The following is a 21,871-nucleotide window of genomic DNA, read 5'->3' as shown; positions in this document are numbered from 1 at the left end:
GGATAACAACTTTTTATTTGTTATGATGCGACGTTTCGGTATAGCTTCTTATACCGTTGTCAAGCAAGAGTCACTCTTGCTTAACCGTTGTCATAAGACGTTGTCGGTATTGCTTGACAACGGTATAAGTTTCGGTATAGCTATACCGAAACGTCGCATCATAACAAATAAAGAAGTTGTTATCCATAAAAAAGAAGTTATTATAAAGTATTATACTTTTCTATTATCCATCAACTTCTAAAATGCCAATCAAACAGATTAGTACATAATGACTACTCTAAAAGTCGTATTCGAATATTTGTAATGATCCCCCCAAAAGTATGTCCATCTTTTTAATAAATTGAAATCATCATCACCCAAAACATAAAAGCAATAAAATACATTTTTGCCTAGTTGTTTTAAACAGCTCATAACATTTGTGTGGCATTAAAGCTGTACTCTATACAAACGTTTTCATTGGGATAGATCGACGTAAGTAAGCAACGTACGTCTTTAATGTCAGGGCGTGTACAGGTTCAGTCTGCATCGCACAAACATCCGCTAACTCAGCATCACACAGCATTGCTGTTAAAGGCTGATATGATTCCGTCAAGGACAGAAAAGTGAGCTCATACGACACTTTAAATATCACGCCCATACCTGAATGAGTGAGTATAGATTACGGCACTTCACAGCGATTTTTGTATATTGAGGCATGTTACACCTTGAAGTTAGACTAAAGCTTAGTCTCTGAATATATATAATTGTCATACAGACAAATGACTTGGTTGAACTTGAAAACAAGCCCTATAGTGTCTAGATTACCACAGTTCCTAAAAATGAAGAAAGTCTCTGGGCTCCTTTTCGTTCTATTTTATGGCTGTAATTTAGGAACCGTTTTTCTTTAAAATATGTTCATTTCAGAGACTAGATGTTAGTCTAGGGAAAATAATTTGGTTCAGGGACTGTTATACAGACTATTCCCTTGAAGCAGAGACCATATACAAGTAATGATAATCTTATTATATGGTCTCTGCTTGACGCATAGAATGTGACTTTTAATCTTTAGTGTCCTTTTTTCCGAAGTCGGTTGAATTCGTGAGGAATAAAAAAAATATTTATGTTTAGAGGGGAGTAATGAACAGGGTAATTTGAATCCTGCAACACCGCTTTGAAAAAAGCCTCTATATTAGGTTGACATAATCGGCGACCCATTGTTTCTCCACTGTACAATAACCATTCTTATGTCAACAGCCGACACGGGATAAGGGACGTTATCAACTCAAACCTGTCCTCCCGGCACATGTGAATGGCGGATATATTATCCGTTGCTAATATTTTCATTTCCCTGACGTTTAACGCAGTGTAATGTAAATCCGCTTGGGGGAATCCGGCCCCGGTTGATACCAATACGAGGTTAAACAGTGGAGTAAATTAACAAAAGACATATTAATATTTACTTTCAAAACATTTTCATTTCTCAGGTTTTCCTTTAACACCACATAAGCTGCAATGTTGTGTGTAAAACAAAGGCGTCCACCCGCTCCCGGCTTATAGGGTTCATTCTGGGCGCTAACGACCCGTAAGCCCTGGACTTTCCGGTGGAATAGAATCATTCATAATGAATGACAATAGCCTCCAGTGACCCTAACAAAGGCGTTGGTCAGCAGGAGGAATCAATAAATCAAGAATAGATGTCCAGCGTTATTACTAAGGTCACGTGAGCGTGTTTCCAAAAAGCGATATGTTAGATAATGTTTTTAGACTGTAAAGATATCATTGGTAATACGTTATCAGTTTGCATGTATGTATATGTTTTCGATAGAACATATATGGGAAAGTCAATCATGTATCCAGGAGATTGCGGACAAAATGTTTCTGTTCATATCATGACCATAGAATGTAGCCTTGCTCCAAGGTTCTACTGAATGCTGAGCCCATGGGTGTAGAGTACAATGTAATTAATTCTATCCTTCGAGGCACGTCCAGATAAGCAGACAGTACATCTAAGGACCCCAGTCTGTTATTCATTATTTTTTAGAAATTATCATTTCAACTATTTATTTTTACCTTGGAGACTTGTGCAAGTCTACATCGACTGTAAAGGAGGAAATGTTTTTTACCTAAATATATATCGAAAGCTTTCACAACACAACGGGACGACGAATGTGATGCTGGTTCAACTCGGTGCAGACCTGGACAAGGAAGACACGCGGGAAGTTCCCTTGCAGTGGGCTGTATTCATAACGTGTAACATATACAATCCTCTGTAATATGTAATAAATATTCTGATTCTGTTTTATCTACAACCAAAAGAATATCGCCAACTTCCATACGGAAAGTTTCATGAAAGGAGATATGAGACAAAATATCATGGATGTCAACTTCTTTCTTTCTTGCATACCGCAGCGTTTCTGGTCTTTTCCTTGCACCTACGTCAGGTGAATAATTAAGGAAATACTTCTCATGTCATGTTATTTGTACGTTGTCTAATGTAAGTCCGGTAACATGTATACTCCCCAGGGAGTTGAGATTGATGATATGATGTGCCGTTGAGATTGACATCCAGTGATCGAGGGAAAAATACCAGCGCCTTGAGCAAGCACTAGTTGCCTGGATATGTGCGCTATATAAATATCGTATAATATAATAATAATAATGTTTAATAGTAATGTCATATGTGACAAATATTCTGATTTCCTCAACAAAAGCAGAAAAGGAAACATAACAGCAGCTGCCATGTCGTACACTCGGCACACCAAGTTACCTTAATTAACAATCCTCATACCTTGTACTTTACTAGTTTGTTTAATTCAAGTCCGTTCACAGTTATGGAAAAAAGCCACCTTCAGCTTAAATAACAAAAGATGCAGTAATGGTGTTCGAAAACATCAAATAATGTTGTGACCTATATATTTGTGTTAAACATCATGACGGGGCCGCCATATAGCTGGAATATTGCTGAGGGCGGCGTTAAGCAACAAACAAACATCATGATCGGGCACCCTCACAAATGGACTTGCAACAAGTCTCTAAAGTAATAATTTATAGTTTAAATGATTATTTATAATAAAAAAATAGAAATAAAATTAACACACTGTCCCTCAAGCAGAGGCGTCTAGATTTGACCCATTAAAGGATAGAATTACAATACATCAATACATCCAGGGACTTAGCATTCAGTACAGTCTTGGAGCAAGCCTACCCTACGGCCTGTCCGCGAGTCCCATCATACACAGACGCGTTCACATCATGCACGAGGGTCAGAGAAACATTCTGCCCGGGTCACCTGGCAGTCTACCAACATCCGTTGTATAACCTATTCCAGTGTGCATTTAACCTATTTCGTCATTGGATACATAGGAGAATGGCTTTCAGGTCATTCGTACGACATCAGAACATTACCAGTTGGTTCGAGACCAATGAATTACTAATGGTTGCTTGAGACAATCACTGAGCTCGAAGACAGAATTAAACAATTGGCATGGGTTATCTCAGACACCTACATATACAAAACGGGAGTTATAAGTATTGGTGAAACAGTATATTGCCACTACGGTATGTTGGGCTGAGAAAAACACAGACGATGGCAAAGCATCGGTCAGTTTATGCAGGAAGGGCCTCCGTGTGTTTTACCTCACTCCGCTGGGTTCCCCAATCAAGTGGCACGGACCCATAAAGCGACCTTAGTGCTAAGATGATTGTAACCTTCTCTAACATAGGCTACGATAGTTGCATAGTAGAACCTGCCCTTTACGTCTTTACAACTGAAATGTCTTGAAAAGCGACGAAAGTTGATGATTGTTTCATCTTATCTCGACCGTGTGTGTGACATTATTCGTATTGTGATATAATCACAGGTTTCTACATTCCATTATAACTAAGGTCTTATTGCCCGTGACGTTACAAAAAGTTTCTGTGCTGACAACAATCTCCGAGACACACAAACTTAAGGCTATAAACACAACATGGTACCTGTATCAAACACGACGCCATCGAATAACCATTTCTTGTTTGAGTCGTTTTAGCCGCCACCAAACATCTAATATAATTTTTCCCCGCTTAGTGGGCTGTTTTCTTTAACCTTCTTTTCCAGCTTATCCACTGATTAAAAAGCTACAAACCAGTAGCCGTCATGCAAAAACCACTTTACCTCAAATTCGGATAGTCACTCTTCAGTGCGAAGCGATTCGCAGCACCAAGTTGCCTATAATGGCGGGTTCGAACCTAGTGTTGGTTTGATTGTGTTTCTAAGTACGTCAGCCTCCGTGCTCGTGGTGAACGTAATCAGATCCGTATCACCATCCGGCTCAAATTTCCTTCCACAGCAAGCTGACACCCAGTGACACCGTTAGACGCCATTGGTCATAGCTAAATAGTGTGTAGCTCATTCTGACTAATGGTTACGTAAATGTATAAATTGTTAGAAAAATACAACTTTGGATTTTCACTTGTCTTGAACTAACGGACAATCGTCCGAGTCTATCCATGGTTGACATTACTGAATACTGTTAACAACTGGCGTTAATCTCCAATCACTCACTCACTTCACATTCCTTGCCACGCAACCGCCATGCAGTGTCATTAATGAATACTGAATATAACGTTGAAGAAGAACAAGTTGCATTGATTGACAACTTGTTTACTGCAATAGATCCGACGTTTTAGCGTAGATGCTAACGCCATAATGAAGCAGGTGATCACCGAAACGTCGCCTCTATTGCAGTAAAGACATTGTCAACCCATACTCGTTCTTCTTCGTCCTACAAACTTCCAGTCTGCCATACAAGCCCTGAAACAAATATATCCAAGAAAGCCCCTACAAGTCTAGTTTATGTGGCAAGTCTAGATTTCCACAGTTTCTGTAAATGAAAAAAGTGTCTGGGCTCCTTTTAATTATATTTTATGATCATAATATAGGAACTGTTTTTCTGTATAATATGTTTATTTCAGAGATGTTAGTCTAACAAACTTGTAAATGCCATGTAAACAAGAACAGATCTTTCTATATTTTTGTCCTGCACCTGTGTAAAGTGAAGCCTGTCACTGAAGCACTAGATCCACCGACGTCATGGCCGCCCAAACAATGTTGTGAATGACGTCACCATGTGAGGTCAGTCAGTACACTTTATCTCCTAAGTGTGTATACCAACAGGCTACGTGTACAATGCAGTATAGCTCATGAAACAATACATCTACAACCTACTCGCCACAGTAGCTACCAACAACACTACGTGTATATTGTTGTGCATGCAACACAGCGTGTAAGTTGCTTCTCCAATCACACAGTCATTATGAGTAAATTCCCCTTGATAGAGTGTGTGTTCTACTGTCTGGTTTATGATGTCATAATATTGTTACATAAACACTCTCATTCACGATCTATAGACAATGTTAAGCTGACAATTATACTCTGTATAGATAGAGCTGGCGTAAGATCGTAGTGTCAAGATAACCACAGAAGTACCGCTAAACAAAACGGGGGGTGGGGTTGGATCAGTCGACACTGCACGGTATCCACCTATAAATACTGCTACGGTCAGGTTCAATCGTGTCAGATTGCACTGGACGCTCCTCTCGGGGTATTTCGGATCGTTACGACACTACCACATCACGGTAAGTCGCAGAATGAACTGATCGTCATTATTATATGTTAGATAGGTCTGAGGACATTTTGGTGAACTAATGTGTTAAAAAGATCTAGGGGTTTAATCAACCATAATCTTTGATGCTGTCGCAATTGGCAAATTAAAGATCGGGTGGTCAATATCTGTGACTTGGTTAATTTGCGTGGATCATCATCATTCACTTCAGTTATGACAAGAACCGGGTTAGAATTGATCTTCAGCAACCAATGTTTGTCGTAAGAGGCGACTAACGGGATGGGGAGGTGACTTGATTGATGCATTTCATCGTATCTCAGATCGATGTTTATGTTGTTCATCACTGGATTGTCTGGTTCAAAATCGATTATGTACAGAACGCCTCCATGCAGCTGGAATATTGCTGAGCGCGGCGCTAAACACACACAAAAAAAAACAAAAACGGATGAATTACTTTCATGCTCCCGTTAGTATATGGAATATTTATGAATGCAGCGTACGCGCACGTGCGCAGAGATGCATCCAGTTATGTACGGTGTCAACTTACCTAAAGTTCTGCTCAGGAAATGTCCCAAATATGTGTAACAACTAGGGTGATATGGCCAAGCACTCCTGGGTAGGAAGGTGATGTGAGGCTGACCATGCTATAAGCTAAGCAGGGTTAGATACATCCTTTTCTTCAGCATGTGTAACGTTTAATCAACAGGAATGAAGAAGGTTTTACTTGACATCCTTTGTTTTAGGGACAATGTGCAGCAACTGTTCTGACAAATGAAACTGACACAAGGTGTTACAAATACGTGTTACTCTCGCCGTGTCAAGTGTTGTTTGAAAACTAACTGTCACATAGTTGTACCTAATTAACACATGTGCCTAATTAAGAAGTCCATAGTCCATGTGAGACCGCACAGGTGGCCTTGGATTTTAGCTTTAAGAAACGATATGTTGCAGACAGACAGACAAGTATTTTATTAGCCTCACCTCAAATGTGGTACATACATTACATTGCATTAAAACATATATACATAAAATACCTTGAGCCACTCCGTTAGGAGTTGTGAGAGACTTTTCCGCGAAACAAAGTTGGTCATACAAATATACATATATACAATTAAGAGCAATTTTCATAGAAAATACTTTTACATTTATCTAAAATAAGTTTGCAGGCTTTGGCACTAAACACAGCACAGTCTCCTTTGCATGCTGTATCTTCCGAAAAAGATGTGTTGTGAAAGAAAATTGTGCAGAAATGCTGTGGGCTACGAATCACCGACTTATAAGTATAATGAATATGTGGAATGTGGAATATATTAAGTTTTTATGATGATATCCCGCGACATTTTGGGATAAATTGTCATTATGGAACACATAACAGTTGTGAAGTTTGGGGGCAGATTTTGCAAATATCAAAATGCATTTTATAGAAAAGGCTTCATTTAATCCAACCAAACAGATTATACACATACATTATATGAAAAAAGGTTGGCCACCTCAAGACACCCCCCACCCCCACCCCACACAATTACACACTCCTTTTGTCAATGCAACATTTTATTGTACACTTAATGTCAGCTCCGAATATAGTTCAAATAAAAGCGGATACGAGCAATCTACGTTCCAAATAACATTGCATCTGTTCTAAAATGTCACTTTTTATGTAAGTCGCCCTTTCCCCAACATCGGTCTATCGGACACCTGGACTTATAACACGTCACGGTAACCCTGACAAGCAGTCATCGAATGGTCAGAAAGCTATACACATACTTTGTATTGAATGACCTATATTTTGAAATACGCATCAGCGCTAAGGCTTCTGAAGAGGCTCATCCTGACCCATGTATTATTGATTCGTCAGCCTTCTGACCCACATAAAGGTGGTTGACCTATATGCTGAACACATAGCCCCCTCATTCGCGTGTATCTTTATAATATGATCAAGAATGACTTAAATAGGTCGACACAAACGTTTTTGCTGAGCCAGCTAAATGTTTAAAATAGCCCGGCGTTAGCCAGCGTGAATACTATTAGATTACTGCTATGTAGATTTCGGCAAACAGGTATCCTTTCTGTTTCTCAAAAAAGAATCACGTATTTTTTCCTAGACTATGACACTGAAGTTTTTAGGCATTCTCAGTAGGCAGTCTCTCCGGTTCTTACCAAAATGCAAAATAAACTTGCAAACAACAGCTAAACAATGGGGCCCCGCCCAGGTGCATATATTTATCATCGTATCAAGAATAGAACATTGATTAATGTTCGTCTGAAAAAAATCTCCTATGAAATTGACACTTGTTGCGTAATTCACCCTGCTTATATAAATACAAAAAATGACTGCTTAGATATTGCTGACATGCAAGCTTTAAAAATAGCCTGTGTTAGTAAACAGAACTGCCGAATCACATCGTCAAGCATTAGTGACCGCTGGGTCAGCCATCCGGGCATCAGCCACAACTGTCAAAATATCAGCCAATTCGCACGTGATATAAACATTACCACGCGCTGGTATTGCCTTATAGGGAACGTGGTCCTCATTAATATTCATAAGATATCCATATATGACAGGTGATCCCTACGCAACAGCCAATGAAAACCTGCCAAGCTCAACGTAAACAGAAGATGACGACACAGATTCGCGACTGCTCTGCTTAGACGCGATCAGCTGTTTTTGACAGAGAGCGACATTAACACAAAAAATACATTACACAAACTTCTCCTGAGACCTGGGTTGAAACTTATATTGAAGCATAGATAAAAAAGGAGCTCATACACAAGGTAAGTGTACATTATCTTGACGCACAGTCATCATTTCCCCAAATTTCTTTGTTCACAGCTTGCAAGCGGACGGCCTTCCTCCATTATTCGTTTCTCTGCGCCAGTTTGTCCGAAGGGTACATCCCTTGGAGAAAGATATTTGCGACGAATTGTTAGTGCATATCGTTGAACTTTGTTTCTAATCTGTCAAATAGTGTATTGATGTAGTAAAAGCTGAAGGTTCAAGTGAATAATTCGGAGAGCCAAGGTGAGTTCTCGGGACTCAAGGTCAGCAATCTGAAATTGTCAATGTTGATAGCGAAAATTCTCTGACAGCGCTTATTGGCAGCCTTTCCAAATCGATCATAGTATGAATTATATTGATGCTAGGTCCAAAGGTGGTTTTCTGCTAAGGAAATTCAAGCTTACTATTAGTCAATCTGATATTTTGGAAAATTATAACGAAGGTGCCACTCCCACAGTCCGTTTGACAGAATGACAGCCGTCATAGATGATTGATTTCGCCCTACATTCTGGTGAAGTAGCCTAATTATGTTGTCTTTAGTCAGACGAACTATTTCTGATTCGCAAACTGAAGTCCTATGATATACATCCTGGGGCATCCTGTATTGGCTTATCGCAAATGGACAAGACAAATATTCAGAGTATCGTCCTGCTTTTCGCTTAATATTGGCCTAACATCTAATATTTTCCTTATTCATTGTGTGCTATATCCGCCAAGAGTACCTGTAAATGACGCTTTGTCGCCCTAAAATGTAAGTCAGTCAGTGGCTAGTCTCATATGATATTTGTGAAACGAATGCCAGGGCAGGGATTGCATACATTTTCAGAGTACAAATAAACGATCAAACGTTGATCGGAATTAACATCTATGTTTAATTTTCCCCTGACCTTTTCACGAGAATATAATAATGAGAAACTATTTTGGATTTGAAATACATAGACAATAATGAACGGCGCGCGCGATAATCACTTGCAGGTCAAAGGTCATTATATGTGGAAGCGTTCGCTCTGCGCGCTGAACTGTCAACATTCATAATCATGCCTCGAGTTCGTAAGTCCGCAATTGCATTTCGTCACATTTTAAAAATAAATCTGTACGTGCCATACAGCTCTGTACTGTAACGTAATGTACAAAGCGACGCGAAGTGTTGCAATGGAAGAGAAAATGTATGCATGCCGACGAGACAAAAGACACTTCTGTGCCTGTAGCGGCTGTACTGCAGTACCGTCGCTTGTGGTTGACAGTTGGACTAGGCTTCAAATTTCATCTCAGTACGTGTAATCATTTATGTCATAACTAATTCTGTCTTGATTATCGTCAGCCATTGAAATACATGACCCAGATAAGTGTTAATATCCAAACTGATATAGGGACTCACAAACCGATAGCACATCACCAAGACAATGGGATTTATTTTGGCAGTTGTTCCTTTATTGTTTACACGGCCCAAACTGGCCGGTTCAAGGGAAGTAACTCGTTCCTTATGGTGTTTCACAACCACCTGTCAATGTTGCAGAATGTCATTTGTGTGTTTGTGCGTGAATAGTGGGGGTAATGTTCTATTGTGTAAATGAGTTGACGGCAGCAAGTGTGAAAATAATTCACAGGTAATAAGTTATTGAATTAGTAATGCTAACTACATCAGCTAAACTCCAGCTTAATCGTTCTGTTTCAGTATTTAGAATAGTATGTCTCTTCATATTTATTTACTTCATTAAAATGAATTCTTTTTGTCTGTTCTCGAAATCATTTATAAATACCTTTCGAATACAAATTACAATTCTTGGTTCATTTAAGAAAGCTGGGAAATATTGTACTTTCATTGATCTCCTGTTCTGTTACGCTTCATTGTTAATTATGTTCAGCTTTTTAAGAATTGTATGACTTTGTGAATCATTTTACATGAGATATTTGCCATCTTAATATTCTAATGAAAATGCTACTTTCTTAATCAAGCAAGTGAGCAAGTGAAGTATCATTAAGCTGTTCCTATTAATGGTGTGAAAAGTAGCCTTTATAATGAGGAATTTGTCCAAGGCATTTAGTTACAAGGTTTCTAAGTCTTCCATTTTTAACATTAGAACGATATCATGATAGAATGGTCAAAGAACATTTATCTGTATTTTTAATGCCACATATTTTAACCTTCAACATTTGGCTAATGAGGGGATTCAATTCTGCAAATCTTATTCTGAACACATCCTATTGACTTGTACCAAGTTCAAATTTTTCAGGTTTGCTCATAATATAAGAAGGTGAAGGGGTCAAATTTATTGTATTTACTGAGCAATGTTGAGAGTGACAAGTATTTCAGTGGTACCATCACATCACCAAAACCATCGGCCAGTTTTGATATTTTGTAACTGTTACTTGCAGGAAAAATGTTCAGCGGTGTCGCCAACCTGCTTTTTGGGAGCTCCTCCACTGAGCCTGAAACTGAAGTGAAGGAAGTTGATGTCCCAACGCGTGATGCTGAACTAGGCTGGGTAGTCGTGGATCTCCCATCCTCGGAAAAGTCCTCCAGTAAGTAGACACTACATGACTGAAGGTGGCTGGAAATTGTCCCCTGTTCCTGCTTTCTGCTTCTAGAATTGCCATGGTAGCCAAGCCTCACATTTCTTGAATTGGGATTCAGGCCAAATAGAATCAAAAGCTCTTCTCATATTTAAAGAATTAATAGTATAATGTGAAAAGATGAACCTTTCTCTTGTTGGTATTAATTGAATCCAAGTCATATTTTGTAAGGTATATCTAAACTTTGTGAGTGTAATTTAATGAATTTGTGGAACTCGTAATGGTTTATCATTATATGGGATTAGATTCTGAGAAAAATATCTATGTATTTTAAAATATATCACACCTGTTTGGTATTCGTTTGTGATTGTGATTTTTTTAATGTATTCATGACATTCGCTATTTTATAATATGAGGAAGTGAAATGCATCTCTCTTTTTTTTTAAATATCAAATGATACTCTTTGGCCTGGACACTCCCAGATTGTAATTTCATAGCAAGAACATGAATCCTGCCTTGCAGTAGAGATTTAGCAGTAGGTTTTCCTTCCGTGTACTGGATCACTGTGATGATATCAGTGACCAACTGTCTCTGTGGACACACTTGTCTTGCATATTTTACTGATGCATGACAACATATAATATTTTGTGAGAAGAAATAAGTAGACATTAATCAATATTCCAGTCATATTACACTTTAGACAATCTTTTGATTGCGGTATGTACATCTGATCTCCACAGGGAAATATTTCATTAGCCTAATTTATTTGAAAAAGATATAGCATTAAGTATTATTTAAGTTCAAAGAATGTACAAAAACAAAAAATTGTTCTCTTAACATATACATAAATATATATATTTCTCTAAAAATGCCAATAGCATTTGCTTATTGAATAAAATCTTAGCAGTGCCTGATCATAAGCTAGTTCACAAAGAAATTGATCATTGATTTATTAGCCAATTTTGGCCAGTAGTATGCTGATCTAACTACTCAAGAAGAAATTATATACTAGATTTTCTTTTGACTTGTTTGTCTAAAGACACAGACACTGTTGGTACAATATTTGTAATTGGTGTAGATCTGATGTATACAGTTTATTTGCCTTTATGATCAACTTAATTTATCCTTAGCATTTCCCCCTTTTAGCTTGCTGTCGCTGCTGCTGCTGCTGCTTGTCTCCTGTGTCACATCCCTATACAAATTGTGCACTTGTTCACATTTGGTCATTTTGTTTACATATCTCTTTTACTAGTGTCTATCTTCATTTCTCACAGTTTTAGATAACCATAAACATTTTCCAGACTCTTTTTGTGTTTTACCCTGTGTTCTGAAAGGTGTAGTTGTGATAGAACATTCATTGTTGTCACATATTTTGTATATTGTAGTGGGACAATTGTGTGGATGTCTATTGTTTAACTAAAACTAACTTGTAATTTTTGGTGTTTGGTGAAAGTTAACAATAGGAAATATATGTTTCTGATAATCAAACATCAGCTAGTTAATTCCTAATTGTAAAACTGAAAATGCAAAATTAACAGTGTCAAAATATTAGTATCAAAGATGAAATGGAAAAAAAGTATAGTCAGTATCTTTAACTTAAATTCAAACTGTGAGACAAAGAAAACAATAGTATGAGTAAGATATGAACTAAGTGTTTGGACAATAAGTGCACATGGACGATGAGAAGCTTGTATCAGTTACTGTTAGACTTTATCTGACCTGTTCCAGATGAAGGTGAATACAGGCAGCAGCAGCAGCAGCGGCAAGGGGGTGAGTGCCCACTTCGCCCTCACCACTGTGAACTAAGGGTACCTGTGGAGATCCCTGAGGGGGACAGCAGCTGTCCGTCCGACCCCGAGAGTACAAGCTCGCAAAATCCCTGTAGCCCTGGCTGCTGTAGTCCCTCATCTCACTCCAGTGATGTTGTTTTATGTAATAGAAACAGTATACGTGTTGAAAGTTGGGTTCTAACACCACCACCTTGTTTTACAGGGAGGAGAAAAAGAAACACCGGAGTAGCTGATAGCCCCATGGAAAACTTACTAATTGAACACCCAAGTATGTCTGTATATAATTCTTACGGTGGTGACAGTACCGGTGAACTTAGCAACCAATCAGAGTCTTCCAGTGATGTAGACATGGAAGACGAAAATGTTGCTAGAAGGACTCGCAATCAGGTGGTGCACCAAGCTCCACGTAGGCCACATGCTGTAGCTGCACGTGCAGGGATGCTTGCACATGTTCAAAACGTTAAGATTGCTCAACGAAAACATAGGTTGCAGGACTGTAAGCATATGAGCAAGAAGAGCCTTGAGAAATCCAACAAGGTGAAAGAGTATCAGTCTCTAGGCAAACGACAGAGTCAACGCAACCGTACCCTTCTCCATCTGGTTGTATGAATGGCCGTATTGGCCAGAGGAAATTCTAAAGTCCAGCTCTACCGGTGAAATGTTTCCTCGCCTTGTTTAGAGATTAAATACCCCCAGAAGTTTATGACTTTATGTATATTAGAATTTGTAATTATTAATATTGTTATTTATACACCTTTATGATGTTTGTATTTTATGTATATTGAGGTGAGTAATATGGAAAATAATAGTTATTGTTCAGATTGAAAGTTAATGTCCTTTGCTGCAGTATAAGTCAAGAGTGATGATATCTAACACTTGTGTATGTGTGTAAAAATGAGGGAAATACCGGGAAAAAACCCAGCAAAACAAAAACCCACAAAAATAACTTTTATGAGGTTCCAGTTTCTGTTGTATTGTTTGTTTTTCTCGTGTATGTTAATGTCAAGTTAAAATGGTTCTGTATGTCAAAACAATGGCATATATGCATTATATGTGTATAATGTATATAGTTGGCATATTCCCAATTCACAGCCATGGTGTTCAGAAGTTAACATGTGTCACTTCTGACCCCCTTGTTAATTTGTTTTATGTTAATGTGGTTCAAAGGGTTATTTTTAAAGTTTATTGTCTACTCGAATTGTTACTGCATTCATCATGTTGATCAAGGAAATTTTTAACATTTTTTTTGGTATTACTTTTGTCTAACTATAATATTATCATGTCAACACAAAAGATTCAAAGATTTAGATGAACAACATACATTTTACAGGCTATTTCTACATTAATTTATTCTGGGAGTATTTCATGTCATACACGTATTAAAATATGTAGTTACATTTTTTTATTTTGACATTTATGCATAGTTCTCTATCCATACTAATGAATTATTTTGCTGCATGGGTAGACCAGAGATTGAATGGCATTGAATAAAATCATTTGATATATCAAAGAATGATTGGCCACCCAATACTGACAGATTGACAGAAACACAAATGTCATGATGATTGAATTACTGCTTATCACTGGAGACCAATGTTTTACTTCAGGGAACAAACAAAAGCACAATGTGATTACCCAGACATCAGACAGAATTGTCATTGCTGTGAACAGAGGTCTTGAAGACTGAAACTGTTGTATCCATGTTGCTAAACAGTCAGCACTTTGAAGACTTCATATCATTGAGATATTGATGTGTTATATAAATTCAGGATTTAACCGTTCATGCTTACCTAAAATATTCATGTACAATCAGACAGAATGACTGATACCTCCAAATCAATGTTATTTTTTAGTGATCTGCTTTAGTGAGCTGCTAAATGCCAATCTGATTACCAAGGTGCTTAAGATTGAACACTGCTTGTCAAGTTGTACATAGAACATTGAGTATTACTGCCATCATCAGCCAATGAGTGTACATACCTGTAATATACTGCAAATTACATCATCACCGTCAGACAAAACTGGTGCTAAGTCATCTAGGCACATGGCCCACCCACTTGCAACATGGCCCTCTCTTGTCCACCCATTCAACCTTGTGTGACTGCAATACTCTCTGTTGCAGTCTCCGTCCTGTGTTACTTTCTTGTAGACTAATTGTTACACTGACTAGGTTTAAAGACTTTCTTGTTACCATGTTCTAGTGTGGAAGTGAATATCCTTCTGATGTGTTCGACTCTTCTGACATGTTTGCATTCAGAACTATTTGACAATGTTGGCATCAACTGATTTGCGTTTTGTGTTGACACTGCATGTGAAAATTGTAGATTAAACTTGACATACTACCACTTGTCTTTTTGTAAATCTGTTCTACATTTTGAATTGTTTTAATGAAAATAAAACAAATTTAACTAAATATGAACTGTATGCCTTTATGATGTATACATCTCCTTCAGTAATATGAAAAATTCAATATTTTAACTTAGAAAATACATCACAAAAATATACACAAATAATGTCAGCTGTTTAGTAGAAATACAATTTTCATGTATCTAATTTATATAAAAAAAACATACTTTTGTTTCTCACTTGTGGATTAGGTGTTTGTTTAGACGGATACCAAGCTTTGATGCCTCAAATTACCTCTTGACCTATTTGATGTTTTATTGGCACATGCATGGCGCTGTCTTTAGATAGCTTTGCCCTAAGTGCTGTTTTATGTCCAGTTGTATAGCATTAGTAGTCTGTATCACATAGTTGCAATGTAGATGATATAAACAAAAAAAATAACACTGCATCACTCCCGGGAAAATATGCAGCTGTACTTAGGATACACAAAAAGCAGTAAGAAATTACTGTTAGGGTCATCTGTTAATAATTTGGATTACAGCATCATTAATCTTTTCCATCCAACCTGTCCAATAGTTCCCCTTAAATGATTCAAAATGCCTCCCGCCTCATGCTGAAGGCATGGTGATGAGAAGACCTTGTTAATATAACTACCTCCAAGGGATCTAAGTGGCCATCATATTTTCTTTTTGCTCCTTAGCATCTTGCACTGTTTTCCATGATATATCTACTATGCTGTGAGAAGTGAGTTTCTAACTGATGGACAGTTAAGTAGTAAGACCTTCAATTCGTTTTTAAGCATTTCAGTTTAATGTGACAATAAGGATTCCTCTCACCACCAATCAAACAATGTCTGATGTAAAGATACACCATGGCCGATGATCAACCTAGCTTTATGAAATGTGAATTTACATTACAGTGATGTTAAGCCAACTACTCTGCTGTTGCCACTTGTGCAGCAAGCATGACCTTACTATGCTGTGTGCACCTGTGCAGCAGGCCTTATCTGTTTACTGATCTGTTGTTGACAGTGAGCCAGCTTGCCACTGTTGAAGTCTTATCTTGCTCGAGTCACCCTGTGACAGCTGTATATAGACACCTTGTATCATACTGATGTTATGGCTCAATATGAACTATATGAAACTGAAAGGCAGCTTTTCCCCATTTGTTGTTAAGAGCCTGTTTTTTTAATTAGAGGATTCTGTATGATATCTCGGGCTATTAATTTTGCTGTAAGCTGAACATGTTGATGAGGACATTAATGCAATTTGTATTTATTCATAACTGTCATACTGTGTATGTGTTGAAGTTGTTACTCCTGTGAATGATCTGCGGAGAGGCAAGAATGTTTGTGTCTGAGTAGCTGTGTGATGCAGGTTTACAAAAACAGTAATAAACTTCTTCTTTTCAAGTTAAACAAATTGTTTGTTGTATTTATATACAGTGAGTGTAAGCATTAAAGAATAACGTATGAGGAATTTAGTTTGTGCTGACACATAACCTTGATTATCCAATATCTCCTTTCTGTTACAGTACCCCAGCCACATCAGCATGCTTTTGACTGTGATGTCACATTGCCATCTCTCTGATCACTAACTTCACAGAGACTTGTGCACAGAGCTCGAAATAAACAACCAATCAAAATGCCACTTCTGAAGGCACATTCTGCACAGCTATTGTCATAGCTGCCACAAAAGCAATCATAAAGACATTTAGCTGGTAAAGATATTCTCCTGAGTAATGAGACATGAGGGATGTCCTTTTGTTAAAAGATGTTCGAGTTGTATTTGAGACACTAGTAAAGTTTGAATTGGTAAACACACTTGTTTCAATCATTCATTTTAACTGGGCATTTATTTATCATAAATCAGACAATAGAGTGATATGATGCTTATTATGGAATAAGAGATTTCAGGGTTTCAAATCTGTAACATTTTTTTTTAACCAAGCCGATCGCAGCCTGTACCCACATTCTTCTTACAGTGGAGATTTGATTGATACACTTGGCAAACCTTTATATGATCGATATAAGTAGTCCGTCTGAGGAACACATTCATGTAAATAATTTAACCACAGAGAAATAGGATGAAACTTTCTTGATGCTCCTGGAACGTAGTCATAGAACTCTGAAATTCAATATTCAGACTTTCATTCCCTTCATTCTACTATGACTATGATCAAACAAGTATTTTGAAATATTTCCTGTGAAGAGCAGCTAGGAAGGTTTTGATAATTTGGAAATGGGTGAACTCATAAGTAGAGCTGCAATGGTTGACATATCATTCCAGAGACATTTTATTTGAGATTAAACTTGTATATTGGAAATTGTGAATCCTTGACAGCATGTAGAGGGGTGTGGAACTTATGTTTATGGTTGGGTTAGCTTGATATTTCCTCTATGCTTGTGAAGCTGAAGGCTTTTGCATATACTGGTTACTCTTAATGACGGTCACAGAATTCCAGTCTCACTCTAACACCTTAAACTTTTACAACATGAAGCTGATACACGTACTTCATTTCCAACATCTCTGAAAACTCTGGGCATACAATTCTCAACAGTTTATGATCAAGGTCTCTAAAACCTGCTCAAAGAATTCCTATTCCTAATTGCCCAAGGTCACTTATGTTCACATAAAACATTGCTCAGGTTCAGGAAACTACAGATCAAGCCATTTCTCTAATCAGTAAATGAATTGAAATGGCTTGTAAACAGTTTCATTCAGGAAGTATTGTACGTAAGGAATAAAGACTCCATATTTGTAATAAAACCTAAGCTTGTGACAAGGACTTCCTGTTTCAAACTGTATTGTGTCTTCCCAAGACAGCTGCCCACATCAGACTTTCTGTTTCAATGTTACTGAACAGGACATAAGATTTCCTCAGTGTGAAAAGCAAGACCATTAAAGCTGTCATGCTTTGGACTTAGTCTGCTATCACTGTGACTGAAAGTGCACATCTGACCCTTCACTCAGCCAAATACTGATGCATCTGTGTATAATTCAATGTACAGTAAGCAAAGGTTATTCCGAACTCAAAGAGGCCACTAATTGTAGTTCGGTATAACCATAGTTTGTCATGTGGATTTCAACCAAAATATACAGCAAGTAGGCAGGGTCCCCGTATTCAGTGTTATATCCATCAGTTTGTTGTAAGTGTGTTCGTTATAAACAAAGTGTACTGTACGTGTGTTCTGTCGTGTAGAAACTTCTGATAATTACTTTTTGCACATTCTTGATGATGATGCTTCCTTATCTAATTCTAACATTTCAGATATGGTTTATAACAGCGATTGGGTCGAAGGTATTTTTCAAAACAAACATGAGACATTAAGGATGATAATGAATCTGTGGAACTACACCATAGACTATTCAGTGCATCTACTGGTGGGCTTTGAGTGGGTGTACTGTGTCAAAGTGCTGTATCCATGTTGTACTGCTGCAGGGTGTTGGGCTAGAACATGAGATAAGTCTGGACTAGAACATGGGATAAGTCTAGACTAGAACACAGGACAAGTCTGGACTAAAACATAGGACAAGTGTGGACTAGAACATGGGACAAGTCTGGACTAGAACATGGGGCAAGTCTGGACTAGAACACAGGACAAATCTGGACTAGAACATGGGACAAGTCTGGACTAGGACATGGGACAAGTCTGGACTAGAACACAGGACAAGTCTGGACTAGAACATGGGACAAGTCTGGACTAGAACATGGGACAAGTCTGGACTAGAACACAGGACAAGTCTGGACTAGAACACAGGACAAGTCTGGACTAGAACATGGGACAAGTCTGGACTAGAACACAGGACAAGTCTGGACTAGAACATGGGACAAGTCTGGACTAGAACATGGGACAAGTCTGGACTAGAACACAGGACAAGTCTGGACTAGAACATGGGACAAGTCTGGACTAGAACACAGGACAAGTCTGGACTAGAACATGGGATAAGTCTGGACTAGAACATGGGACAAGTCTGGACTAGAACATGGGATAAGTCTGGACTAGAACATGGGACAAGTCTGGACTAGAACATGGGACAAGTCTGGACAAGTCTGGACTAGAACATGGGACAAGTCTGGACTAGAACATGGGACAAGTCTGGACTAGAACATGGGACAAGTCTGGACTAGAACATGGGACAAGTCTGGACTAGAACATGGGACAAGTCTGGACTAGAACATGGGACAAGTCTGGACTAGAACATGGGACAAGTCTGGACTAGAACACTGGACAAGTCTGGACTAGAACATGGGACAAGTCTGGACTAGAACATGGGACAAGTCTGGACTAGAACATGGGACAAGTCTGGACTAGAACATGGGACAAGTCTGGACTAGAACATGGGACAAGTCTGGACTAGAACATGGACAAGTCTGGACTAGAACATGGGGCAAGTCTGGACTAGAACATGGGACAAGAACAGAACATGGGACAAGTCTGGACTAGAACATGGGACAAGTCTGGACTAGAACATGGGACAAGTCTGGTCTGGACTAGAACATGGGACAAGTCTGGACTAGAACATGGGACAAGTCTGGACTAGAACATGGGACAAGTCTGGACTAGAACATGGGACAAGTCTGGACTAGAACATGGGACAAGTCTGGACTAGAACATGGGACAAGTCTGGACTAGAACATGGGACAAGTCTGGACTAGAACATGGGACAAGTCTGGACTAGAACACAGGGACAAGTCTGGACTAGAACATGGGACAAGTCTGGACTAGAACACAGGACAAGTCTGGACTAGAACATGGGACAAGTCTGGACTAGAACATGGGACAAGTCTGGACTAGAACATGGGACAAGTCTGGACTAGAACATGGGACAAGTCTGGACTAGAACACTGGACAAGTCTGGACTAGAACATGGGGCAAGTCTGGACTAGAACACTAGAACACAGGACAAGTCTGGACTAGAACACTGGACAAGTCTGGACTAGAACATGGGACAAGTCTGGACTAGAACATGGGGCAAGTCTGGACTAGAACACTGGACAAGTCTGGACTAGAACATGGGATAAGTCTGGACTAGAACATGGGACAAGTCTGGACTAGAACACAGGACAAGTCTGGACTAGAACATGGGATAAGTCTGGACTAGAACATGGGACAAGTCTGGACTAGAACATGGGACAAGTCTGGACTAGAACATGGGGCAAGTCTGCACTAGAACACAGGACAAGTCTGGACTAGAACACAGGACAAGTCTGGACTAGAACATGGGATAAGTCTGGACTAGAACACAGGACAAGTCTGGACTAGGACAAGTCTGGACTAGAACATGGGATAAGTCTGTCTGGACTAGAACACTTGGACAAGTCTGGACTAGAACATGGGACAAGTCTGGACTAGAACACAGGACAAGTCTGGACTAGAACATCAGGACAAGTCTGGACTAGAACACAGGACAAGTCTGGACTAGAACACAGGACAAGTCTGGACTAGAACACAGGACAAGTCTGGACTAGAACACAGGACAAGTCTGGACTAGAACACAGGACAAGTCTGGACTAGAACATGGGACAAGTCTGGACTAGAACACAAGTCTGGACTAGAACAAGTCTGGACTAGAACACAGGACAAGTCTGGACTAGAACATGGGGACAGAAGTCTGGACAAGTCTAGACACAGGACACAGGACAAGTCTGGACTAGAACACAGGACAAGTCTGGACTAGAACACAGGACAAGTCTGGACTAGAACACAGGACACACAAGTCTGGACTAGAACATGGGACAAGTCTGGACTAGAACACTGGACAAGTCTGGACTAGAACACACAGGACAAGTCTGGACAGAACAGGACAAGTCTGAAGAACATGGGACAAGTCTGGACTAGAACATGGGGCAAGTCTGGACTAGAACACAAGACAAGTCTGGACTAGAACATGGGACAAGTCTGGACTAGAACACTGGACAAGTCTGGACTAGAACATGGGACAAGTCTGGACTAGAACACTGGACAAGTCTGGACTAGAACATGGGGCAAGTCTAGACTAGAACATGGGATAAGTCTGCACTAGAACACAGGACAAGTCTGGACTAGAACATGGGGCAAGTCTGCACTAGAACACGGCACAAGTCCAGACTAGAACACGGGACTAGTCCCAGTCTAAGTAAACTTAGGCTCAGTATTATTCGTTTTAGATGACACGACCTTCTACCAACCTATGACCGTCCAATCAAACTGAGATGTCTGAACAGACTTAACGAATCAGACAACGGCTACTATTTAGTATTCGCAGGACTTTTTCAGTTCCCTTTCAAAATCACTAATGACTAGTTTAATCTTTTCAATTCTTTCTGAATTCAGTTCGAGTTTATGTGTGAAGAGTTTTTGGATTTTCTCTTCCCTGGTCACTCAAGAAACGAAAATCCGCACAGATATTTGATCTGCAGTATATATGCTTAGGGGTTTCCGATGATATGGTTTCCGACTGTTTACTCACTGTTGTGAATAATGGTGTCCTCCATGTGTATCACTCGGAAGCGATCATGTGAAAAATAGCATTTGGAATCCTTCGAGTACAAACGTTTTCAAGGTAAAAGTTCAAACGGTATGTGTGAATGTTAACTTTCGTGATTTGGTAAGCTGTGTTCTGATTGGTCAATTCAAAAGGTTAGCTGACGCAACCTTCTCCTAGGGTTTGTTAGACTCAGTATAGCAGTGTAACGAATAACACTGAGCCAAAGTTTACTTAGACTGGACTAGTCCAGGCTCGAACACTGGACACATTCGGACAAGAACAAGCAGACACATCACAGTCACCTCCAACCCCATGTTACATTACAATCATGATTGCACCATACAGACTCCAGAATAAAGTTGAGTTGATGAAGAATGATGACAATATTTTTAT

At 39.0% G+C, this 21,871-nt stretch overlaps 1 protein-coding gene across 1 annotated transcript; it reads left to right on the top strand.

Annotated features, from left to right (window-relative positions):
- Positions 1-8,149: 8,149 nt before the first annotated feature.
- On the top strand, positions 8,150-16,425 carry LOC124260286 (tumor protein p53-inducible nuclear protein 2-like). The gene is given in 5 exon segments (XM_046694559.1): positions 8,150-8,354; positions 10,735-10,881; positions 12,601-12,642; positions 12,865-13,239; positions 13,242-16,425. Coding segments are annotated over 4 exon segments (618 nt in total). The 5' UTR covers positions 8,150-8,354; positions 10,735-10,739; the 3' UTR covers positions 13,301-16,425.
- Positions 16,426-21,871: the final 5,446 nt, after the last annotated feature.

This window comes from Haliotis rubra, unplaced genomic scaffold, assembly GCF_003918875.1.
Source record: "Haliotis rubra isolate DU_JTF1 unplaced genomic scaffold, ASM391887v1 Scf76, whole genome shotgun sequence".
Lineage (NCBI taxonomy): Eukaryota > Metazoa > Mollusca > Gastropoda > Lepetellida > Haliotidae > Haliotis > Haliotis rubra.
This window is presented reverse-complemented; position numbering and strand designations above follow the sequence as displayed.